We start from the raw sequence: 27,317 nt of genomic DNA, 5'->3' as shown, positions 1-27,317 counted from the left end.
TTTACAGCCACTCATACTCTTTTCAACATAGTACGATTTGGGACATACTAATGTTATGTTCAAATAGTATTTAGGATGGATTGTACACAAATTGGGATGCACCGTTATTTTTTTTGAAAGAACTGGAAGTCGGAAGAGACCGGTCTCATTACGAAACTGAAATCATTTTTTTATGTTGCTTTTTAAAGATTATAAGCCTTGGAATAAAAATGGCATGAATGACTAATATCTAATGAATGAGTAATATAGTACATAACGGTCTGAGGGACAGTCATGTTGGGAATTTGAGGGCATTTGCATCTGTCTTTCAGAGGAACAGAGTAAGAGGTCTTCTGTCATCATATGCTTCATTTCAGTAAATTGATTTTAATGCTAAAACAGTCCAAACCTCTTTAAAATGCTTAGAATAGAAATTGAAGCAGGGGTTTTATTTTTACTGACAGTAGGCTTAAATTAAGTATCACTATTACTATTGCTTGTAGTTAGTGTTGTCTATCATCCTGCAGCGTTTGTGCTCCAGACACGAATAGTTCCTAAATCATGCTTCTTCTTGAGGTGTGTTGGGTTAGGATTTTCTGACTGTTGGACATTAAAATGGGTGACTTGCATTAAATCCCACAGATTTACATTGAATTAAGCATCAAGGCACAGTAATTGGACAACCAGATAAGTGCAATACAGCTTTGAGAATAACTTGAATAAATTATGTATCCTTATGGATCGTGTGATTAATTTATACTCAAGATGTTGCTGTTTTGGTAGCACAAGATGATAAATAAATTGCTAAATAGCATAGCATGCTAATCAAGCAAAACTTTGACTGTAAACTAGTCCAGTATATAAGTGGTTTAAGATCTACTGTCTTGTCTAGTAAATCAAATGCATGTAATTTGTTTTAAAAAACACATTTGACTAGCTCTGTGAAGATCGTAATGCATAAACTAGTAACAGATGTGCTTATCGGCTTCATCGTGGTTCTAATTTAAGGATGCTGAGCTTTGATGTTATAGTGAGAGGACGGGGTGGGACTTGGGTCCAGTTTGAAAGGTCAGAAAACAGGACAGCGGTGGGGAACAGCACAGCCTAACGCTGAGTACAGATGGGCCACGATCAGCTCCGTTTTGAAGGGGGTGACTGAAGAAAAACATGTATTAGTAATTAGGCAGCAGGACTGTTAGTGTGACTCCAATGTGTCAGACCTACTTACAGATGCCTGAAAATAGAGAAGTACTGGGAAATCACACTTGACTCAGTAAACCAATTCACCAAAACTATTCATGTCTAAGGAGGGAGGGTGGGAGGGATGGATAGATGTAGACAGACAGACAGAACCAATCAGGCACAATGACCACTGACAGGAAGTGAGTAACACTGATGATCTCTTCATCACGGCACCTGTTATTGGGTGGGATATATTAGGCAGCAAGTGAACATTTTGTCCCGTGTACCTGTAAAGATTTGAGCAAGTTTGACAAGGGATTGTGACGGCTAGACGACTGGGTCAGAGCATCTCCAAAACTGCAGCTCTTGTGGGCTGTTCCCGGTCTGCAGTGGTCAGTATCTATCAAAAGTGCTCCAAGGAAGGAACAGTGGAGAACCGGCCACAGGGTCATGGGCGGCCAAGGCTCATTGATGCACGTGGGGAGCGAAGGCTGGCCCGTGGTCCGATCAAACAGACGAGCTACTAGAGCTCAACAGTGGCACATGCGCATCAGAACTGGACAATGGAAGAAGGTGGCCTGGTCTGAGGAATCATGCTTTCTTACATCACATGGATGGCTGTGTGTGTGTGTGTGCGTGGCTTACCTGGGGAACACATGGCCCCAGGATGCACTATGGGAAGAAGGCGAGCCGGCAGAGGCAGTGTGATGCTTTGGGCAATGTTCTGCTGGGAAACCTTGGGTCCTCCATCCATGTGGATGTTACTTTGACACGCTCCACCTACCTAAGCATTGCTGAGACCATGTTCAGCGTTTCATGGAAACGGTATTCCCTGGTGGCTGTGGCTCTTCCAGCAGGATAATGCTCCTGAGACAAAGCACAAATGCTTCAGGAATGGTTTGAGGAGCACAACAGCAAGTTTGAGGCGTTGACTCTGCCTCTAAATTCCCCAGATCTCAATCCAATCGAGCATCTGTGGGATGACCTGAACAAACAAGTGCGATCCATGGACGCCCCACCTCGCAACTTACAGGATTTAAAGGATCTGCTGCTAACATCTTGGTGCCAGATACCACAGCACACCTTCAGGGTTCTAGTGGAGTCCATGACTCAACGGGTCAGGACTGTTGGCAGCAAAAGGGGGACCAACACAATATTAGGTCATAATGTTATGCCTGATGGGTTTATACACTGTATATATGTGTATAAGTGTGTGTGTGTGTGTGTGTGTGTGTGTGTTTGTATATACACAGCGTAAATGACACAATTAATAAATAAACATTTTATTATGTAAACACAAACCTTTGTTAGATTTATTTAATTGCAATTAATAGTGTTGGCAGCACTAATAATTTCCAATAAGCTTAAAATATTTTGTTTTTGCATATAATCAACATTTGCGAATGAGTAGTTTTATATTTCTCTGTTGTTTTTAATTTGATTATGCCATTTCAGTGCTTCATGGGATTCTAATTTTCAGAAATATGTCAGATTATTTTTTTTGTAATGTTGTGATTGAACTCGTAGCCGATCAAACGTGCTTAGTTTAGTTTATAACTCTTTAATAAAGACAAATTAATGAAAAAAAAAAAAAAAACTTCTGGAAATAGCTCTGCAGAAAAAGGGGTCTTTTGCACTCCAGTGGGTGGTTGCCAGGGGGTTGCTATGTGGTAGATGTTGTTCAGGTCCCTCCTTCAGTGTGCATAGTTTTTCAGTGTTTTCATGGTCCAGCAGGTGAAAACGGTGTGTATGAGGATCTGTGTAACCAGTGTAGTCCGGTTCCTAAACAAATAACTCATGAAGCAGTTCTTTGCAGTGAATCAAAAACATTCTGTGCAAGCAGTTATGTATAAATGATTCCTGAATGAAAACGTCTTTTGAGACGCAAACCTTATTCTTGTCTGAAGCAGTGTTATTAAATAAACTATACAAAATAAGATAAAATAAAACGCCTGGTGTGTGCCGTCGCTACCGCGCTCAGAAACATGGCCTTTTTTGGTTATTTGAATAACTCTGAAATGAAAAACTAAAGCTTAAAAATATTCCCTGGAGACTAACTGAAATATTTAAATTAAAGTACTACAGTTTCTAAACCAAAAAAGTAAGAAAAAGCTATATATAAATAAAATTACTAAAATGAAAGCAAAATATTGATAAATGCAAATTATAGTATATAAATAATGCTGAAATAGTAATAGGAGCACAAACTGCAGAGGACATAGCACTAGTAATCCTTGACTAAGTGAATGCCGCTAATAAGAAAGAATGGCCAAACAGGCCTGATTTAAAAGTGGAGAACGAACAGGCAGTCTCTTCTGTATTATTGGAGCTGTCTGGTTTCTTCTTTTATTCTGTCTGATGAAGGCCAGTCATTCTGTCTAACTGCTTTGTGTGTTAGGTGTTTTTTTGAGTGAGAGACCTTGTGGGCGAGAGACGGCGATTGATCTCAGCGTGATGAGGACAGGTGATCCGTTCTCTAATTCGCCTCATGCAGGCTAATTTCTCCTTTCGTTTTTCCGTCCATGACCCACTTATGTTCAAGTGTGTGTGTGTGTGTGTGTGTCACAGTATGTCATTAGCTCAGAATAAAGGCACTCACACACATGCATGTATACGTCTTTCATTTATACATGTGAAACTATGTTTTCCTGTGTGGGTTTCAGGGGTTTCAGAATATAACAGATGACTTCTTCCCACAAAGCCACAGAGGATCCGGATGAAACCCAAGCCACAGATGCGAGCCAGTTTGATCTGCTCTTAGCATCCGAGAGGCCGTGTGTGTGTATGTGTGTGGAGAGCGAGGCTGGAGGGAGGAGTGTTTGAGTGCATGACAGCGGGATGAGAGAGATCTCAGAAGAGAGATTGTTCCAGTGCTGGAGGTGATCCTGCGTGGACGCAGCGCCTGGATGTGTGCGTTTTGTTGGCGTTTTTGTGGCCGTTTGCGCTGGACCCTGTTCTGACCACATCTCTGGAGCAAAGCCGCTCTTCTGTGCTGGAATGAGGAAGCTCAGGCTGGACATTCAGGTATGAATTCCCACTTGGATAGTGCATACGTTATGATGCTTAGAGATATGATAGTGCTTGCAAGACAAACTATAGCATGCATGTGACTCCCAGGATGCCTGATAGAGGACTTTTGAGAAAGTGTTGCTTTGCGCACATGCAGTTGTGCGTTTAGCAGAACTGAACTGCAGTAGTTGCGTATGCAGCACTTTTGACTTCAGTGTGTGTTTTGCTCTAAATTGCACTGGTAGTGAGTGGGTGAGTGTGTGTGTGTGTGCTGTTTTCCTAGTGTAAGAGGCCTGCTGAGAGCAAAGGTAGGTCACTGCACGCAGATAGCATAATTATGCACTCAAACACTTCTCTAGGAAACCTATACAGTGAGAGAGAATCTGTGTGTTTAAACCGTTTGAGCAGAATTAGCTGTACGATTGATCTGTTTGGAATGAGCACACGGTGCATTGTGAGCTGTGTGTGATGTGCATTCTTTCTGTGTGCATGAATTATGTCCATGCTTTTGTTTATTAATAAAGCTGCGACTGTTAAGATCCAAAAAGCACCAGTTAAGTAGTCCATGGCTACTTTCCAGTTCCACGTCATAGGATAGCGTTGTGTGAGGAGGGAACAAACCCAAATTTGTTCATTAATGAACTTCCAGCTCCCATCTGGTTCTCTCAGCATCATGGCTTCAGAAGTCAAATGGAAGATGTATGATATTGTAAAGACATTTTTGTTGGTATTTTTATGGTCAAAACTTTCATTTTGAAAGATCATCCCTTTTTGTGACGTGGTCATAAAACAGCACATCTATCTGTCTGTCTATCCATCTGCTCTATCTATTGTTTGTTTGTTTATTGTGTTCTATAGTTTTTGTTCTTTTATTTGTGTTTTGTTCTGTCTGTTATTTTGTTTGGTTCATCTGTTCTATCGTTTGTTTGTTTGTTTGTTCGTTCTATCGTTTTTTTAATTCTGTCCTTAGTTTGTTCTTTTGTTTTTGTTCTATTGTTTGTTCATTCTATCGTTTGTTCTTTCTATCTAGCTATAGTTCTTTCTATCATTAATTTGTTTTAGTTCTATCATTCGTTTGTTCGCTTTGTATCATTCTTTTGTTCGTTCTATCGTTTGTTCATTTGTTTGTTAGTTTGTGTGTTCTATCATTTGTTTTAGTTCACTCTCGTTTGTTCATTCTATCGTTTGTTTTTGTTCACTATTGTTTGTTCGTTCTATCGTTTGTTTGTGTTCACTATTGTTTGTTCTATCGTTTGTTTGTTCTATTGTTTGTTCCTTCTATTTATCGTTCGTTCTATCTATCTATCGTTGTTCGCTTGTTCGATCTATGCTTCGTTTTGCTTTTCTGTATGAGAGCAGCATCCTCAGTCTGTGACGTTTGTGAGGTGTGGACAGACTAATCGTTGTGTTTTAGTGGAGTTTCTCTTGGTTTGATGTTTTTACACTTGTTCTTTGCATTCTGTCTCTCCTCGTCCCAGTTTTCTCTAATACTCCTCCTCTCTTCTAGAGCGCTGACCTCCAGAATGTTGTTGAACGAGGTCACGGCTGTGGGTTTCCTCCTCGGTTGCTTCTGTAAAGCTTCTGCTCATTATTTGGGCTGTTCACATGTGATTTCCTGTGTTAACATCACTCTGGATTATCTTGTACCAGTTTCAGACTTTTCATACCTTATTCTGGGTTAATAATTAATTGACAGTTTTGGGGTTTTACACTAGTTAGAATGCCTGACATTACATAATTTTGTTGTTGTTATTGCTTATTTAGAATGTTTAAATAATTATTCAATGATTGAATAATTAATATATGACAAGCATGCTATAGTAGTTTTGATTATGCATTTTTGGCATGTAAATCCACTCTAGTTATCTTTAGTTCTCTAAAATATATTACAAAAAATAGAAGGAAATGTGTGCTGGAGCTTAGACCGCTGTTTTTCATTATGATGCTAGTGCATAAATATTTTATGTCATAAGCAATGATTCAGTAGGCATTAATGTGTTTGGTTGTGTGTTGCTTGAATACCTTCTAACTAGCTCTGAATCAGAGCTTCATGAGCCAGGCTGAAAAGTGGCCTTTACCTTAGAAAACCCTTTTCATGATTGTCCTCTTACATACAGTAGAGATGTAGGTTGTGCATTAGTATTCAATGAAATTGTGCATTTGTGACTCTCTACCTTTTATTGTACTTCTGATTAGCTTCATTTCTATATTTGTTCTCTGTAGGAGAGCTCTCTGATTCACATGTGCTGGTGTGGTTTTTGTAGGACAACATGGTGTGTTAATTTTAGCAACACTGGCCTCTTAAGTGCCTTTCTGTTCAGGTTGATAAATACTGTAACATGTATTTTTCTGATATGCTTCCTCACACCTGGATTATTTTGACACATTTTAAAGTCTGACGACTTTGGTTACAGCAGCAGGAGATAAATTCCCTAAGATGGTGGTTTGTGACGATTCTGCAACGACACACAGCTGTGTAAAAGGCTGTTCCTGAATGTAGCAAAGTTTATTAGGATGATTTGGCTTTTTTGAATAGGTTTGCTTTTAATAAGTGATCAGACATATGATTTGATGTGTGCATTGAGTGGAAATATAAATCGATATATTCTTTTAAAAGTTTGAGGTAAATAAGAATTCAACACATAAAGCAAACAATCATGAAACAAATATATCACAGTTTTTGAACATTTGATAATAATCATAAATGTTTCTTGCGCAGCACATCATCATATTAAAATGATTTCTGAAGGATCACGTGATGCCTAATTCTGGAGAAATGATGCTGAAAATTTCAGAAACATTACATTTGACTATATATTAAAATAGAAAACGTGTTTGAAATAGTAATATTACACATTACTATATTTTTGATCTAACAACTGCAGCCTTGCTAAGCAGAAGAGACTTTTTAACTTTGAATGGAAGTGTATATTATTAGGTTTCTGCCTGCCTTTGAGCAATTCCCTGTTATTCATAAGTAAATCTCTCATAATCTTCAGGCCTGCCATGTAACACTGCTATCACCTGCAAACAGGTGTACAGACACTCATTTCACTCATTCCTGATCCCTGGGGTTTTAAAACATCATTGCACCATGAACACCAGCAGGTTCATTATAGAAACAGAAAGTGGTTTTGTGCTTTTCTCAATGGCACAATCTCTCTGTGAGCTCCAGGGAAACACCAACACGGTTTAATTGTCCGTTATCTGCGCTGTCATTCTTTTCTAAAGGAGCGATGGCCGGCGAGAGACACAAAGAGCGTGAGCGAGAGGAAGAGACCAATGCCGGACCTGGTTGCTCCATTTCTTTTTAACGGGTTATAAAAGTGGGACAGTCTGTTCCATGGCAGTTCTCCAATTAAAGTTTCTGGGGACCGATTCACTGGAAATATATCTATATTCACCCTGTCCTACATAGGAGGGGGTGGTGCGCTATGTATGCGAGAGAATGATGTACAATACGATAGGAGGTGTGTGTAAAAGGATTTCTTCACGTAAAAACTGAGCGAGCGGAATGGACACTCGGACGTGACGGATTAAGTGCAGAAACGCAAGTGGAAAAGCCTTGTAGGTGCTGCGTTTAGTTATTAATGTGACCCAATATTGGTTTTATTGGACTACTAACTAAATTTCACTTGTTCTTCTGTGACTATAGTGTTGCTTAACAGGCCTTGTCTCAAGTCCGGTATCCTGACAGACATCCTGCAGTCTTTTTGCTGTTTTCATGACCTGGTCTCATAGCTCCACTCTTCTTGCTTTGTCCTTGGGCTGCTGGCTTCTGTGTGGCGCCTGCGTTACTCTCTCTAGAGAGAGAAATGAGGCCAGTGCTCTATTTTTCCCCACCTGCCCCAGTCAACTGCCAATTATACGGCGGAGAGCTAATCAGACGAGAGAGAAACACTTCTCTGCATTCTCATTGGTCCCGTTTCATTAGCTGGTTAATATGAGGGGATTCATGCATGTGTTCGATGTGTATTTCTTAAGGCTCGTTCACACCAAGGATGATAACTGTAATGATGATAATAAAGATGTAGTTCTAAAAGTCTCAAACTAAAAAAGAATGGCACTATAAAGATAAATACACATAGGAACTTTATAATGTATTAAAACATTTTTTTTCTGCTAATAACTGATAAAAACCAGAGGCCGACTGATATGGGTTTTTGGGGACTGATATTAGGGAGTAAAAAATTCTGATATTGAAATATCGACTGATATTCTGTGTATTATAGTAAAGTACCAGTCAAAAGTTTGGACACACCACTGGGAAAGTGTGTCCAAACTTTTGACTGGTACTGTATATAATACAGTATATACATACATTGTACATAAATACAGCCAAACAAACATACAAATTAAAACCAGTTATTTTCAGGTTTTTCATGTAGGTCTAAACCAGATTTTCAGGTAGGCTACAGAAATAGCAATCAAATGTAGTCTTCTCTGTATTCAGTCTTTTTTTCTGTCTTTGTCATCTCGTATTTTATGAGAGAAAATGTATGAGATTTTCCGACTTTCCATGTTTTCACTGTAGAGGCGCTATTACACATTTCCTGATCAAAACAGAGGTGAAGAAGAAGCAGTAACAAGCGATCTCATAAGCAGATGCTGTGAAGCTTTGGGGGTGTTGATGGGCTCCATCTACTCCATCTGTGTTTTGATCATCTTTCTGAATCTAATCTGGATGTGGTCTTTGACCAAACAAGCTAGATTTTTCTCAGCCTTTTGCTCAAATTTTTTTTTTTCATGAACTAACCCATAGTCAAGTGTTGATGATAAATGCATGAAGCTAAAATAGGACGGATGTATTCTTTTGATTATAAAAAAAACAATGGCGACGTTTACATTCATGTACACTGACATAGCTGACTATGTTTATAATGATGTTCGACAAGACCTGTATTTTGACATAATTGTTTTTGAATATTTGCGAGCTGTGATATCACATATCAGCCAATAAAATCAGCAGGCCGATACATTTAAATGGCCCAAGCATTTAATGCAACAGACGACATAAACAAAGTGCCGAGTTTGTGGGTCAACATATTTTGCTGATCCTGGGATAACGTTCTTGTCCGAAAATCTTAACCTAAACCATATTCATACCTCTAAACCTAACCCTACCCATAAGTTATCCCTAAAATCAGAGAGAAATGATAGTTGAGTTACACTGATGTTGGAGCACCTAAGCCTGGTTGTAAGCGTTAACTTGTCACTCAAATCTGATTGTTTGGTTAAAATGTTGCTCCAGAATCAACAAATGTTGATCTATGAACATTTTGCATTTGGTGAAATCAGGTTCTGTTATCTTTATCGTTCTTGATGTGAACAGGCCATTACGTGTCCGTGTCATGTGATTTGGAGGATTTTCAACAAATGTACAAGTGCAAAATAATCCAATACAACTAAGAACAGCTGGATTCATACACGCATTAAAGTGAAACGCTGCTGAAAAGACCAGTGTGTTGTTTTTTGGATACTGTGGTTGTTACTTTTACATAGTTGTTGTGATTTGCCTAAAAATATCTTTGCAGTTCAGCCTGTTTTGTTTCCTTTTAGTCAATATTTTTTCTAACTAAACCTGTAAAAAAAAATTCAATAGGAGTCACATTGTGTGCTATAAAGATGCAGTTGAGAAATGGTCACAGTTACCATTTAAACTCTTGTAATTGAGATTCATTTTCACAACTTTTAGTCTTGCAATGAGATTTTTTTTAAAATCATCTATAAATATTTTTAGTATTTTGTTAAGCTCTTCATCCATCCATCCATCCATCCATCCATCCATCCATCCATCCATCCATCCATCCATCCATCCATCCATCCATCCATCCATCCATCCATCCATCCATCCATCCATCCATCCATCCATCCATGTATTTTTAGAAATGAAGTGAGCAATTGATTTGGAGTGTTTGTGAACGAGACCATCTGTGTCTTATTTGCCTGATTCACCCTTAAGTTGGCACCCGTGTAGCTAGTCAAGTTTCCTAACAGCCTGTTTTAAACCGTCAGTAAGATGTTAGTCTCAATGTCAGACGCCACAGTCTCTTGCTGACCGTCTGATGTATGTAATATTTTCAATAAGAAAGAAAGTTGTGTTTACAAGGTTCTGGGTGGATTTATCAGGTGCTTTTGAGGATGAATTATCACTGGATTTGCCAACGCTTACCAGGTTAATGGCATCAAATCTTTACAAGATATTCAGAGTATTGCTTATTTTGTGGTGTTTTTTTTGTATTACCGTTCACAGAAACAGCCAAGGCATAATTTACAGTTCCATTTGACACCAGTCTATTATAGAGATGCACGATATATCGGCCATTTATCATTATTGGCCGATAAATGCAATTTTTTTTCATATTATCAATCCTATAAGAATATTTGGCCGATTATTTTTTATTGGCTTAAATATAACGTATTTTTCCTTTAGCTGAGACACTTCATACTAGGGATGGGGAAGAGTGGTCGAGTACTCCAACATGACAGCGACGATCTATCATAAAAACCTGACTTTAAAAAATATATTTTTTTACATTTTAGGCGGTAACTGAGGTCTGATTAGATGACGTTAGAGGGCATGCCTCCAGCCCAGGGAAATAAAGTGAAACGAAAGAGCACTGCATTGTAGTGCTGCAACGACGCGTCGACGTCATCGATGACGTCGACTACGGAAATACGTCGACGTTCGTGAAATGCGTCGACGCGTCGTGTCAGACGTTCATCTCGCGTAATGTTGGCTTCTGCTCCTGGTTCTATCACAAAAACCTAGACCGCGAATATCAAAAGTATGGGAATACTTTAAACAGAGGCCAAACAGTGTTTCCCACACATAGACTGATTTGTGGCGGACTGCCACATAATCAATAACGGCCGCCACATTCGTCATTCATTCATTTTTACGCTATTTAAAAGACGCACGCATATTCGTTTAGCTGCATTTCCTTAAATTCTCTCTCCGCCCTTTTGCGCGTCTCTTACTCACTCACACACACACGCGTTGCATTCGACCGTAAAACAAGTTTTATTGCATTTTGGCGCATTTAGTATGACATAGGCCTAGCTTTTAAAACCAGAGCAGTTGAATAACAGAGTTGCGACACGCCTTCATCACGCGGTCACGGCGCTCATATAATTCTAAACAAGCCAGCGCGGTGTCAATCAATACAGACCAGTGTTTCCCAACCGGGATCCCGAGCAAAAGATGCGGGGACGCACTTACACTTCGGTTCATCTCGCATCTGATGACGCATCTTTAATATGGGTTGTAACTTGAAAATAATGCTGTATGTATGTTTGTGTCGATGGATACACGTGCTGACTTCTCAGGTACACTACAACAACAGCGATAATAAAAGAAAAACGCGGGCAAAACGGTCTCTCTTTGTAAACTTTATAAAACGCATGCGAGTGCTGCTGTACGTCCGAATATGAGCAGTCATTTTCACCGTCATCACCCCCGTGTAGCCAGGAGACTCGAATGAGAAGATCTGTCTTTGTGCACTCGTCCCAAAGCGCGCAGATATTGAGTTATCTTTCAAATCCTGTGCTTAAACGGACAAACTCACAAAAAGTATGTCAAAATGTCATAGCCTACTCTATGCCTTAAGTGAACTTTATACAGAAAATACGACGACTATCCGTGGGTCTTAAAGGGGCAGTAGCCTTCACTGCTGTCTGTTTAATGTCAAACAAAAGATAAAGACATCACTCACTGCTCCTGACTGAATAGCTTTTGTAAGTTTAATAAGGATTATTTTTTAATTTTAAACAGTTAAATGTGTGGTTATTTTACTTTTGATTACTTAATTCCATTTCTCTACCTAAAAACTAATGTTAGACCCACCTGAAAAGCATTGTTTATTTTATTCTCATCTTTGCTCAATAGTATTTATTTGTGCTGCTGCTTCTATTTAAGTTATCTGTTCTTATTTTCTTTATTTTCATTTAACAGTAGTCCTTTTTCCCCTGAACATAGAAAATACCGAACTGTACTGAAACGTGAACCTAAAACCGTGATACAAAGCGAACTGTGAGCAGTCTGTACTGTTACACCTCTAGCGTAACTTATGCGAGGGGGTGCCACAGAATTTTGAAAAATTTCAAAGGGTAAAAAAATTAATCGTTAGATTAGTCGACTAATCGAAAAAATAATCGTTAGATTAGTCGACAGAAAAAATAATCGTTAGTTGCAGCTCTACTGCATTGATTCCTGAAATCACTGTTATCATGAAATACAGTTAAGTGCAAGATGTGCAGCGCCAATCTTATGTTATATACACAGCATTATAATGGGAACATGATTGTGATAGAATATTGTAAATCTCTGTGCTTTAGTTCCCCGTGTATCAGCTGTTAAAGGAAATCCCCAACGAGAGTTAGGCTACATCAGAGTGCGGTGAAGTTCACGTGCGCATTTATGTTCTGTTCTGCAGATGCAAGTTGTAAGATTACTTTTGCGTTGTCTATATCTGATTAATGTCGTATAGGACGTGTTTGTTTGAGTTTATTAACCAGCTAGAAAAGCACTGCCATTATACCAACTGGTGTTCATTATCTTCAGTTTCAGCTCAAATGCGAACAGCCCGATATTTACGATTCTTATTTGAGGCTTCTTTTTCAAAATCATTGATGTTAATGCAGCAGTGTCATTTTGTTCTCATGTTTTTTAACATTAGACCTATGTTTTATTTAAAGTTGTTTCTCATTATGGATTCAAAAACACGCTGTGATGTCTGTGAAACATAAACTCGTGCAGCGCCAGTCTTGTCATGTACATAGCATTATTATGAGAACACGATTATAATAGTTTTGTAAATTCTCTGTGCTTTAGTTGCCTGTGTATCGGCATTGTTGTTAAGGGAAGAGTGCATTCAAAATGAGTTTCCCTTTCAAACCATATAAACAACTAGCACGGCCAAGTTCACATGCACATTTGTGTCCTTTTGTGCTGATGTAAGTTGTAATGGGAACATTATATCTGAATAATTTAATACCGGATGCGTTTGGTTGAGTTTATTAACCCACTAGCAAAGCTCTGTAGGGTGGTGCATTCACACTTTCAGCTCAAATACAATGCCCAATATTACTGACTGGGTTATTTGAGACGGTTATTTTTTTTATTTTGTCTTTTGTCTTTGACATTTATGCATCATAATTTAACAGTTTTTTCTATGTTCATGTTCTCATGTCATGTTTGTATTTGTCAACATAAATTTTCGTAACAGTCTTAAAATAGTTTCATATCTCCATGACGGAGACGCTTCGCCCCCCGCAGGTGTACTTGTTGTTTGAGAGCTATCCAAGATCAAGAAAATGACAAAAATTCCCATCCCTTCTTCATTCGCACACTGTCCGCCATGATTGTTTTGAATCTTTTGAATTTTGATTGGAATAATTTTTTGGTAACACTTTATAATGAGGTCTTGTTTTTTAATGCATTTAACTAACATGAACTAACATAGAGCAATAACCTTTTTTTATTGCATAACCTTTGGTTATGTTTGTAATAAAATGTTTTTTTTGTGTGTGTGTTAGTTCATAGTGAATTACCTAATGTTAAGATACAGCTTTGGATCATAAGATTAACATGACCTAAGATGAATAAATCCTATTGTTCATCCTTAAAGGGGGGGTGAAATGCTGTTTCATGCATACTGATCTTTTTACACTGTTAAAGACTTGGATTCCCATACTAAACATAGACAAAGTTTCAAAAGTTAAGGTGGACGTTTGATGGGAGTATTTCTTTGTCAAAAATACTACTTCCGGTTAGTCATAAGTTTCGGCAAGTTTTTTGAGATCATGCGTCCCCTTTGACGTTAGTGGGGGCGGAATTTCCTTGTATGGGCCTTACGGACAATTCTACCGGAAGCGCGTGAGAGAGAGAGAGAGCGAAAGCAACAGCCTACGCCCATCAAAGCGGGGCTTGTAGGATGCTGGACAGGTGACAATTACACATAGCACATAACAATGTCACCAAAAAAGTGGGTTTTTGGTTGCCAGACCAAGACAGTCCTGCACAGATTCGCCAAAAACCCCGCGTTAAGGCAACAGTGGATGTAATTTGCTTTTCCGGATCAGCAACTGAGTTGCGCGAATGTTTATATCTGTTCGCTGCATTTCGGTGCCGACTGTTTCATAAGCAAGGCCCAGCTCGACGCCGAATTTTCCCAATCGCCTAATGCTGAAGGATGGAGCAGTCCCAACGTTAGAAGGGTGAGTGAGACTGCTTTTAGTCCGCTTACTGTCTACACAAACCACACGTAAACACACAAACACACGTGCACAACTGCACTTCCCACATGTACACCTTCAAAGACAAAAATACGACGATATAATTCAAGTATAAATATGTAAATAACACAAGCCGCTAAGCATATTATATAGTTAGTGTATAACTTGTAACTTACCACATAGAGACGTCCTGCTCTAGTCGTTTTTGCTGCTACTCCTGTTCAACTGCAGCCTCTGGGTCTGATTCCGGATCATAGATGTATGGCTGTATCTGATTAAAAGCCATATTTTTATTTTGAATAAAGTTTTTTTCCGCTGTTAGGGATGACGCTCGACTCAACACACAGCGCGCTGCTGCACACGTCATTATTTAGCTCCGCTCACACGACACGCCCCCACCCGCTCGGCTTTTTTCGGAAAGACTCGGAACAGCGCATCTTTCTTATATAATTATTAAAAAAATAAAAACTTTTCGGAGATATGCAGGATGCAATGCTACTCTATAGGTACTCAAGATTGACATGACACTGACTGAAACTGAGTGTTTCACCCCCCCTTTAAGTGGTTCATGTTTACTAAATGTAAAACGTAAAAACTTGTGAAGTGTTACCATTTTTTATTATTAAAGTAAGTGGGACAGAGGAGTGTAAAATGAACTTTAAAAGTTAAGGAATCTTACACTGGTTCAAACTAGGTGGTTATATTGTACATGTTTGAGTTTTGTTGAATTTTTTGGGACATGGCATTTAATGGTGAGCCTTTTGTTTTTTGTAATCAGGCTCTCAAAGTTTATCAGTTTAGATTTATCAGCCCATATATCGATAAATCAGAAAAAATAAAAAATATTGGCTATTGGCCAAAATATTTTTTTATATCTGTGCATCCGTAGTTTATTATTGTGGGAGATCCATTTCAGGTAAATCACACACAAAAACAATCGCTTCTACTTTATCTTGAGGGAACTGACAATTCATGCATTTTCTGGCTTTTCTGGTGTTTATTATCTTTGAAGAAACGATCAATAAGATCTAAAGATTAATCAAACAGCCCAAGATCAAATGATTAAAAACCCAAATACAGTAATAATTAAGGCATTAGTACAATGCTCAATGCAAATAGAGAGGTCAGAACACAGGGCTGATTTATAAATGGTATTCCAGTAATAATGGGAGCTACTGCAGTATGTGCACTTGATGAACTACAAACCGGCTGTGATATTTAAGGTAAATAACCATCTAAAGCTGTGAACGGGTGAACCAGTCACCAAGAGCCGTCATGAGGTGACCAAGGCCTCTGGAGGTTTACAGGACAGTTTCTTAATGTGGATAACACTGACGTCAGTTTCTATTTACTGTCCATATGACAGGCATTGAGAGCTGTGTCTGTGCACTTCTGTGATTTAAGTATGTAATGTAAAGCAGAGACCAATTATGCTGACTGAAAGATGATATAAATGAATTCAGTAAGTCAGTGCCCCTCTGTGTTTAATTAAACAACAATACAATCAGCAGAAATGCAGCGGGCTGATGCTTCACAATTACAGGACAATGACCTGAATCGCGCTCGATGCATCCAATGTAATCTTCAAGTCAATGCAGTTCATTTGTAAAGAACATTTCACAGCAAGAGCTACAAAGCAATGTCTTCACTCACTGAAGAACTTTGTGGTAGAACGTTTTTCTTTCTTGAATGTCCAGTTGTTTCTTTCGCTGTCTAAAGTTCTGGATTGTTTGAATTTAAATGTAAGATGATAAGTGTGAGTAATAGTTAACATGCCTGACAGACCATATGACACATTTTACAATGGCCGGCTTGAGGTTGGAGCAACACTCAATAAATAATAGCTGATTCAATTGAAAATGTGAAGCTGTAAGAAAGGCGAGGAACATTATTTAATTGACGTATCTAGGACTGTTTTTGATTGCTGATCAATATATTTTAGTCAACAGGATTTAACCTGTTTTATACAATGTAGGTCTAACTTAAACTCTGTTTATTCCTGATAACTCAAATAATGTAAATGAGATGCCGATTCAGCAAACAAGTATTAAGGGTTCATGAACTACTGTTTTATTGTTTATTAATGTGTCCTTTGGTGCACAGTGTTGGTATAATTTTTACATAAAAAATGGTCATAATTTAGAAATCGAAGCCGTCTTTCTTGCCCTGATTTTAGCCTTTGATTTGAATGCTCTGTTTAAAGAAGCATGTCTGCGCTGAGCCCACTGCTGAGACCTCAGTGTAAACGCCCACTGCTGTGATTGGTTACTGTGAGACTTCAGTGTAAACGCCCACTGCTGTCATTGGCTGCTGAGACTTCAGTGTAAACGCCCACTGCTGTCATTGGCTGCTGAGACTTCAGTGTAAACGCCCACTGCTGTGATTGGTTACTGTGAGACTTCAGTGTAAACGCCCACTGCTGTGATTGGTTGCTTTGATACTTCAGTGTAAACGCCCACTGCTGTCATTGGCTGCTGGAACTTCTGTGTAAACGCCCACTGGTGTCATTGGCTGCTGAAACTTCAGTGTAAACGCCCACTGCTGTCATTGGCTGCTGAAACTTCAGTGTAAACGCCCACTGCTGTCATTGGCTGCTGAAACTTCAGTGTAAACGCCCACTGCTGTGATTGGCTGCTGAAACTTCAGTGTAAACGCCCACTGCTGTGATTGGCTGCTGAAACTTCAGTGTAAACGCCCACTGCTGTGATTGGCTGCTGAAACTTCAGTGTAAACGCCCACTGCTGTCATTGGCTGCTGAAACTTCAGTGTAAACGCCCACTGCTGTGATTGGCTGCTGAAACTTCAGTGTAAACGCCCACTGCTGTGATTGGCTGCTGAAACTTCAGTGTAAACGCCCACTGCTGTCATTGGCTGCTGAAACTTCAGTTTAAACGCCCACTGCTGTGATTAGTTACTGTGAGACCTCAGTGTAAATGCCCACTGCTGTGATTGGCTGCTGTGAGACTTCAGTGTAAATGCCCACTGCTGTGATTGGCTGCTGTGAGACTTCAGTGTAAACGCCCACTGCTGTGATTAGTTACTGTGAGACCTCAGTGTAAATGCCCACTGCTGTGATTGGCTGCTGAAACTTCAGTGTAAACGCCCACTGCTGTGATTGGTTACTGTGTGACCTCAGTGTAAACGCCCACTGCTGTGATTAGTTACTGTGAGACTTCAGTGTAAACGCCCACTGCTGTGATTAGTTACTGTGAGACTTCAGTGTAAACGCCCACTGCTGTGATTGGTTACTGTGTGACCTCAGTGTAAACGCCCACTGCTGTGATTAGTTACTGTGAGACCTCAGTGTAAATGCCCACTGCTGTGATTGGCTGCTGTGAGACCTCAGTGTAAACGCCCACTGCTGTGATTGGTTACTGTGAGACCTCAGTGTAAACGCCCACTGCTCTGATTAGTTACTGTGAGACCTCAGTGTAAACGCCCACTGCTGTGATTGGTTACTGTGTGACCTCAGTGTAAACGCCCACTGCTGTGATTAGTTACTGTGAGACTTCAGTGTAAATGCCCACTGCTGTGATTGGTTGCTTTTGATACTTCAGTGTAAACGCCCACTGCTGTCATTGGCTGCTGAAACTTCAGTGTAAATGCCCACTACTGTGATTGGTTACTGTGAGACCTCAATGTAAACGCCCACTGCTGTGATTGGTTGCTTTGATACTTCAGTGTAAACGCCCAGTGCTATCATTGGCTGCTGTGAGACTTCAATGTAAGCGCCCACTGCTTTCATTGGCTGCTGAGATTTCAGTGTAAACGCCCACTGCTGTGAATGTGATTGGTTGCTGTGAGATCTCAGTGTAAGCGCCCACTGCTTTCATTGGCTGCTGAGACTTCAGTGTAAACGCCCACTGCTGTCATTGGCTGCTGTGAGACTTTGGCTGTGCTGAAACCATGCCCACTCGTGGGAAAGCTGCCTTTTCCATCTCGCTCAACTGTCACCGCTACAGCCAGAATGGATGCTCCCGCAACCTCTGTTCAACTCTCGCCCGCACCCGCAATGTTTGTGTCCACTCCCGCGGACTTTATCACAGCTTATGAAATGTAGCCTACATATACTCAGTCTAATTATTTTAAATAAGGACACGTCACATCTGTTTTGTTAGTGTTTACATCCAAGTAATACATATTTCCACAACAAAGGCATAGCTAGCTAGCGATATTGAAGAAAAATGCGATATGCGATATCTTGTTAAATAATGCGATATTCGATACGATATTGCAATTGAGTGTGTAAAATCTATTTCAATTATATTAAAAAAATTATTTAAAAACTGAGAATAAAACCATTTGTGTTTCACATTCTTTCTGGGAAAAGAAAGCATCGCTACAACTTCTGAAGGTGACCAGCAGCATTTTAGCAAACATTTGTGTCACAAATTGTTCACGTTTCGCTGCATGTGTCAAATAACACGAGACTGCAAATTATTGTTTTTTTTGTGCAAATTATTGCATTTAATAACTCTTTTTAACATCAAGCAAGTCACATAAGTAACAGTAATGTGCCCAGTTTATGCTCTGCCCAATGTGTGACTTAAAACTTACACTTTTCACAATGTTGAAGTAGGCTATTAAAGGTGCACTATGCAGCTTTTGTCCACTGGAGGGCGCCTATGCAAAACAAATGCGTAGTTTGATGACGCAAAGTGTGAGCGCAGCATCTTGGGAGATGTGGTCTTCTCATCACAGCCGGTGAAAAATAGGACTCGGGCAGAAATCACGTTCATGCATGCGGTTATTAACGTTACTGTAGTGTGAAGCAGAGCAGGACTGAGTGTTGAGGAGCTGAGCACGGCCGCTGGAGCGATTGTTAAACAAATACCCGCCTTGCGAATACCGGGACTTTTATTATGACGGGACGGGACTCATTTGCCGGGCGCCTGCACAGATCCACTCTTCCGGTTATGATTTTGAGGTCATGTAGCTCTGTTTATCATATTAGATACATTTAGGTGTGTTTAAAACGATGTTATGACGTTACTCCGTGCGTTCGCTTGTTCACACTGCTAAGAGTAAAGCGCTCCTGCCAAATAAAAGCCGAAACCGAGGGTAGCGCAGATATGACGCAATTGACAGGCGACTCTCTCAAATGCAATGCTGCAACGTCCCTGTCCTTAGTTAAAATAGCAATTTTCTCACAATTTACAAATAGTTGGTAACATCTGGGATATTGTAGGTACTCAACTGAACAAAATATATAACACTGGCCTAGTGGTTTTTGGATATTTTACTGCAAAAATACTACATAGTGCACCTTTAAAATCATTACATATTGCCATTCCAATATGCATATTGCGATTATGTACATTTGCGATATTTCGATAATTTCGATATATGTCACAGCCCTAGCACTGACAGTAACTCGCGGTTGAGCCGCAAACTGATGTGTTAAGGGAGGAGCCAGCCTCAGAGGCTCCAGTGTGTCATCGGGCCACCGGTTTAGCCCCGCCTAGAAAATCCAGAACACTGCAATGCTGAAAAACTGTTTAACGTCTAACTCCACAATTCAGTACAACACAGTTCAACAGTCTTTGCAATGTGTTTTAGCAATACATTTCTAACATTTATAATGTGTTTAGATTTTAAATGGCCTTTACAGGGTCTTTAAAGGATGTTCTTATAGTATGATGCGTCAAAACCTCAAGGAGAATTTGATTTCTCAGTTCATGGCCCCTTTAAAGCGACGAAATGTGCTCATTACTCACTTTATAATAAATATTTCTAAAAATAATTCTTTGCCACGTCTTTTTTCATAAGAGACCCACAATTATTACAATAGCACAAAGGAGTTATGCATCGATTTTCTTTTGATTATGTCTTTTCAGGGACACAAATGGGTGGTAAAGTGTAACAGTAACAAGCTAAGAGTAATAACATCATCTTGGAGATGCGCATGGATGCCACCAGCACATAGAGGTTCACAAATAAATCATCTGTAATTTAGCCCAAATTCAACTTTCAGTCTTCTGCAAATTGAATCCAGTCTGTTAGCCCTGGAGATACAGCTGGAGTTTTTTTTGTATTTTTTCGAAGTAAAATGTGGAAAAAGCCTCACACTTTCTTAGCTTGCAGATCTTTATTCAATAAAAAGTGTCATTAGTTTTTTTTAACTAAAACATGCTGTTATTTATTGAAGATTTGCAGGCTATACAGCAGTGTTGTTTCCAGGGTGTTGCTAAGGTGTTCTGTGTGGTTTATTACTGGTCTAAGATATCCTGGTTTAGGTGGTGCTTTATATCGACTATATATTAATTTTAACATCAGAGCATTACCACTAAGGTTTATTCTCCCTCTTCTTTTCCTCTTCAGTCTGTCTAACATTGATGTGGACGCCGATAAGCACCATGACCCGACAGCATAACATCAACACTGCTTGCTGACACGGTGCAGCAAAGGATGCTGGGAAACACCAAGCGTTTTTTTGGAAGCGCAGAGGACAAAGAAGGTGATGATGAGGAGGATGATGAGGAGAGATTAAAGAGAGCAAAACAAAATGGAATGATCGATATGGGAGAAAAGGAACACCAAAGCCGGGGCGGACGCAAGGCGGACGGATCCAAACCGGCTGCTGTTGTGATTGGATGGCAGAGGGGAGAGAGACAACCGAGGGTTGGCAATTCAGCCCAAAGAGGAATCCCGCATTTGCCCAGTCAGCCGACGCTTTATCATCAGACAACCAATCAGCCACTGTATCACCCGGTCTTGACCAATCAGCAGGCCCGACGGCGTATGATGGAGCGGAGCATGACCACGGTCACGCCTGTTGAAGACTCGCACCTCGCCGTGATCGTCTTCCGCATCGGCATACCTGATATCAAACAAACGGTCTGTTTATTTCAGTTCACACACTTACAGTTCAGACATACTCATAAACTGTACTAGAGAGTGGCCAATAATGATCTACTTTTTTACTTAATTTGTTTAATTTTATATGGTACAGAGATTTATGTCTAATGATAATAATTTATGATTAATATTATATTTTATAGTATTGTAATGATTTTTCAGTTATGACTATTTTTGTTGTTAAAAGGGGCATAACACACACATTTCCTGCCAGTCTCATGTTAATCTTGAGTACCTATAGAGTAGTGTGGCATCCTTCATATCTCTGAAGAGTCTTTAGTTTTGTCATATTTATAAAAGACAGATATGTTGTATGGATTCTTTCTGAAAACAGCTGAACTTGTGAAAGCGTGCAGTGGGCGGGGCTAAAGAGAGACACACACACACACACACGCACACGCACACGCACACGCACACACACACACTGTCATGAATGTATGAATGGCAGTGTGGCATAATCCCTGGATAACTTTTGATTCACTATACGTTAATGTTGTTCACATTATGTTCTCCGGAAAAGCGAACTGCATCCACTGTTTAACGCTGGGTTATTTGGGAAGCTGAACAAGTAGTTTATCTTTCCCTCAAAACCAGAAACACACTTCATTAGTGACATTGTTGATATCGTGGTCTAAGGGTGCTTTCACACAAGCACTTTTGTTGCACACCCGGGTTCGATTGACGTCAGAGTTTGGTTCGTTTGGATGATGTGAACGTGGTCTTCCGAACTCGGGTGCGCAAACGCGAACCGTACCCGAGTCCACTGAAAAGGTGGTCTGGGGTTCGTTTCATGTGAACTCTGATACGGTTCGCTGCTGATGTGAACGCAATCGTACTAAATTACGCAAGTGAACCGCTATTAATGATGTATAATTTGATAAAAATGTGTGTTTCTCTCATTTGCCTGGATGAGCATAACTGATATACTGCAAGAAGAGCTCTGTAGATCTAATTTCTGCTGGTCTTCGGCATTGTTTACAGCATTTGCAGGGCATTCACGGCAGATAGACGCAAGTACCATTACGTACTGAAGCTTTGGTAACAAAACCAACGATTCAAAAACAAAAATATAAAAGTGACAGGAGCAACGCCATGCATTTTGCTGCCTTCGCTCACTGTCGTTACTAAGCAACCGGGTAAACATCTGCTGCTTTGACGCAAACGAACCCCGGTTCGGACCCAAGTAATATAATTATGAACACAGTGCAGAAGGGGCAGGGGGAGCGGGGAGCAATCGAACCCTGGTTCGGTCCAGGCAATCGAATCAAGTATGAAAACACTCTCGAAACAAAATGTAACCTGAACGAAGCTCGTTGATCAGCATGTGCTTATCCGGGAGAATTGCCCATACAAGCATTTCCGCCTGTTATGACCTCACACAGGCTTATACTTTCCGAATTTGTTCGAAACCAGCAGGAATGTTTTATTTATTTTTTTGGCCATGTTTAGCATGAGAATCAACTCTTTAACCATGAAAAGTTAGAATGCATGAAATAGCTTTATTTTTATATTTATTTTTTAGTTATTGTTGTCAAATAAAGTGAAATAAAATAATTTAATCAATTTACTCTATTATAATAAAAAAATAATACAAATATTTTATTTTTGTTGTTGTATATGATTTTTTAGTTATTATTATGGTTATACATATTCATAATTAATTAATTTTATAGCTGTAATACATTTTTTAGCTGTAATTATTATTGTAAAAAATATGTATATTGTTTTGTATTTTAATTATGTGAAATAGAAAATATTATGTAATAAATATTTGGGCAGTTAATATAATAATTATATAATAATAATAATAATGATGATAGTTTAGTTTTTTGTTTAAAATGCTTTATTGGTCAGTCTTAGTCTATTGAAAAATAGTCCAGTAATCGCATGCGTCTCCTCCAAATAATATTGGATCAGACTTTGGTCAGATTTGCCAAGACACTGAAGTCTGTAATCAAACGGCACAGATCGCAATATAAATAATCATGAAATTAAATAAATTGTCTACTTTGCCAAATTAAGGCCTGATGTTCATGTGTCAGTCACTGACACACACACACACACACACACACACACACACACACACACACACACACACACACACACACACACACACACACACACACACACACACACACACACACACACACACACACACACACTGTACAGCAGTGAATGTTCATAATGAGTCTCTAAAAGCTTCAACGAAACACTCATGCGCGCATGCACACACACACTTTAATTTACTATGGATCTATTGTGTCTCCAAAGATTATCGTGGGAGGGATTGAGACATTAAAAGAAAATTAAAAAATAAGTTAATTCAGGGGGAGAAAAAGACGGGAACATGGGAATCCTTAATGAAAGAATATTTAGTGCTCTTGGATATTAGTGTGTGTGTCAAGCTATTCTGGGAAAATTTTTAAATAAACACACACACTGAGCTTGAGTTTCCTCTCATGATTTGTGTGGGAGCTCTGACCTGATTTAATGTCAAAATCGCTCTCATCTAAACTCATCTAAACTCCTGACTCAATTAGCAGCTCACTTAACATGCTCAATCGCGGCGCATTAACAATCCCCAGATAAAGCAGCGTGCTGACGCTCACTCTCCATAGTGCTGAAGTTTTAAGGCTTTTGAAAAGGCTTGTGAAATTGATTGTTCAGATGCAAACAACACACAAGCTCTTCTGTGTCATTTTAAAATCATATTCAACTGGTGTCAGTATTTTAAAGGGGGGGGGGTGAAATGCTGTTTCATGCATACTGAGCTTTTACACTGTTAAAGACTTAAACATAGACAAAGTTTCAAAAACTAATGTTGGACGTTTGATGGAGTATTTCTGTGTTAAAAATACTCCTTCCGGTTTCTCACAAATTTCGGAGAGTTTTTTTCGAGTATGGGTCGGCTTGACGTTAATAAGAGCGGAAGGTCCTTGTATGGGCCGTACGGGCTCTTCTCCCGGTATGGTACGTGCGCGCGCGCATGACTAGAGCGAGAGAGGAAACGCATGCCCATAAACACTCTCAGGTGCAGATCCACTCATCCGTGAACACTTCTGACGCGCCGCGCTCCACTTTATTCCTATGGGTGACGTCAAACGACTTCAACGCGTCCGCACAGCATTCCGGGAAGGCAGCGCTGCATGTGAACCGATTTGAAGGCAGAAATGATGGGAAGCTTCATAACATCACGCTTCAGTCATGTTGAAAAAGTGGATCTCCACAGTCACTGCTGTCAGGACTTCACCAAATCAACAGTTACCAAAGAAGTGTGTTTTTGATGGAGCAGTCCCAGCAATAAAGGTTCACGGTCGTGCTTTGGAAGCAGCAGGTGAGTAAAACTGCTTCAAATGTCTGTGCTGTTGGCTATCGTCGCGTAAGTATACATCAGTAAACATCATGTCCATTTATAATGTTAGTTAATTTATCAATGGAGCATGCGATCTATGGTGTGTGTTTAAATACATTTGTTTAGCTGACCAATATAGGTGTCAGTTTGATTATTGTAAAATCACCCAAACATAAACCTAGCGTTCTCACAAAGCATGCTTCATCATTCAAATGGGCTAACGGACTCCATTGTTGTTCTGTATAACATTACAGTATTCTGACGTGCAAAACCGTTTTGCTTGCTACTGCTAAGGTTTAGTCGCATACAATAGTCCATAAACCGAATCATGTCCTCATAAACTGTGAGTAAAGACACACAAATGTTGACAGGCCACTAAATACAGTCCATACCACAGAGACGGACGTCCTGCTGTTGCTGTTTCTCCTGTTCAATTTATTTCAGCCTCTGAATGATTCTGGATCATTTATCTGAATCTGGGTAGCGTTTTCTTCTCCACGCTTGAGGACGTCACCGCTTTAGCTCCGCCCACTCGATACACCTCCAGGCGCTCGTTTTTTTCCGGAAAGACTCGGTACAGCCCTTATTTCTTTTATAAATATGATAAAACTAAAGACTTTTCGGAGATATGAAGGATGCAATACTACTCTATAGGTACTCAAGATTGACATGAGATTGACTGAAACTGAGTGTTTCACCCCCCCTTTAAGCAATCAAAATGTTTAATCTTTGACATGTTTTTGTGCACCACAGAAAATTATTGCCGCTTGTCTTTCAGTTTGGAAAATCAAGCAAAAATCATGTTTGCAGTAATTTTGTGTTTTTGTCATTTTTATTAGGACCCAAGCACTGAAAGTGTGCAGTTTCCTATCGTTCTATGCAGGATTTTTTTCCTTCATATTTTTAGGGATTTGTGTGGCTCTTAACATGCTCAAAAACTTTCATACACGTTGTTGCATAAATGTATGCATGTAAATGTAAGTCTTTTAATGTACAAGTTGCACACTCTGCCTGTAAATCCTCCAGAAAGTCTTTCCCATAGGCGTCCATTGTAAGTGCATTACTGTAAACACGACTTTTGTACGAGGTATGAGTCAAAATGAAGGCCTGTGGTGAACGACAGCACCTCACAGAAGTTGTTTTGAACCTTAAATCCAGTTCAATCTGTTGTTCTTACTCTCTTCCTCAAACCTGTTTTCTCTCTCGCCGTCTGTAGAAGTGTTTGCGGTTTGATCCCGACTCGAGCGTTTGGAGTGCGAAGCAGCAGATTATTTGTTCTCTCAGCGAGTCGTTGTGGGACGTTTACAATTACGGCCTCTTCCAGCCAGCTGGAGAGGGACGAGATGCCAAGTTCCTGGAGGAGGAGCGCTTGCTTCGAGAGTTTTCCCAGTCTCTGGAGAAGGGAGTGCCCTACCTGGAGGTGCTGTAACGAATATTAGATCACAGTCTCACAAACACTAGACAACATTACCCAGAATGCTCCTTTACATCATAACCTTCTGCACAGACATACCTAGAGTCTTGGCTACAAAAAGCTTGAACATTTCAATTGTTTTTGGCTCATGCTGAGCCTACAGGGGCAAATTGTCAAAATAGAAACTGGCAACGCTTTACAATAAGGCTCTGTTTATCACTAGTTTACATAAACTAACAATACTTCCTGTTAATTTCAACATATACAACTTTTAAATTTTAATAATTTATTAGTACATGTTAATATTACTTCACTTACTTGAGCTAACACTAGCTAACAATGAATAAGTGTATTTTAATTTCAGGTTAATAAAGATGAATAAATACTAACATGCTCATTTATTGTTAGTGTTAACTGACAATGACTAATGGGGTCTTACTGTGAAGTGTTACTGAATACCTTTATGAAAAATTATGAAATGCCTATTTGTGAAATGGAACTAAACTATCAAACCATTTTTTGACTATCAGAAACTACATATAATAAATTAAAGATGAATAAATATGAAATGTATTTAAAAAAAAAACTTTTTACACATTTATGAAGAATATATGTCCAGAGTAAATTCAACCTTTTAAATTTGAATCTACATTAATTATATAATATATTGTAAGACTCTTTTCCTAATATATCAATTTTTAATTATAGTTTAAGATTTAAATGTTTAATCTGTCATTCAGAATCTTTTATTTTCCTGTTTTATTTAATTTAATATTACATTTAATTTAATGTAATTATTTATTCATTTAATTTAATTTATTCATTACATTATTTAATTTTATTTATTTATTTTGTTTTATTTATTAATTTTATTATTTAATTGAAATGTATTTTATTTATTTATTTATTTTATTAATTTCATTATTTAATTTACATGTATTTTTTATTATTTATTTATTTTCATTTCATATTTCATTTCATTATTTAATTTTATTTAATTTTGGCTGTGACATTCAAGTCTCCAGAAACTGTGCACAGTTTGGACCGACCGTCTATATTAAAGACTCTTTAGTTCTTGTTTCTCAGAACTTGTAAACTGAACCAGCTTTAACCAGTTTCGTTCTATCCCCCCTCTCTTCCTGGTGTCTAAAACTCACAGTTCAGATATAAGACACGGGTCTACAAACAGACAAACCTGGATGAGAAACAACTGGCGAAGCTGCACACCAAGGTAAATAAAGGACAAAAGTATTAATATCCACCAAAATCAGATCCTGTATAATTGGA

General features: G+C 39.1%; 1 protein-coding gene across 2 annotated transcripts in view; it reads left to right on the top strand.

The window, feature by feature from the left end:
- Window positions 1–3,559: 3,559 nt before the first annotated feature.
- LOC137064021 (SH3 and multiple ankyrin repeat domains protein 1) overlaps window positions 3,560–27,317 on the top strand; it is a 67,196-nt gene continuing 43,438 nt past the window's right edge. Inside the window, exons 1-5 of one of the 2 annotated variants that reach the window (XM_067435357.1) lie at window positions 3,560–3,625; window positions 3,825–4,185; window positions 20,728–21,243; window positions 25,833–26,036; window positions 27,190–27,261. In XM_067435357.1, coding sequence (XP_067291458.1) covers window positions 20,815–21,243; window positions 25,833–26,036; window positions 27,190–27,261 — 705 coding nt within the window. In that variant the 5' untranslated portion in view covers window positions 3,560–3,625; window positions 3,825–4,185; window positions 20,728–20,814. Of the gene's footprint in view, window positions 3,626–3,821; window positions 4,186–20,727; window positions 21,244–25,832; window positions 26,037–27,189; window positions 27,262–27,317 lie in introns of those variants that run through there. The other variant, XM_067435358.1, reaches the window with a different exon arrangement.

Source organism: Pseudorasbora parva, chromosome 24 (assembly GCF_024679245.1).
Source record: "Pseudorasbora parva isolate DD20220531a chromosome 24, ASM2467924v1, whole genome shotgun sequence".
Taxonomy (NCBI): Eukaryota; Metazoa; Chordata; class Actinopteri; order Cypriniformes; family Gobionidae; genus Pseudorasbora; species Pseudorasbora parva.
The sequence above is the reverse complement of the archived record's forward strand: the minus strand, read 5'-3'. Positions and strand labels throughout refer to the sequence as shown.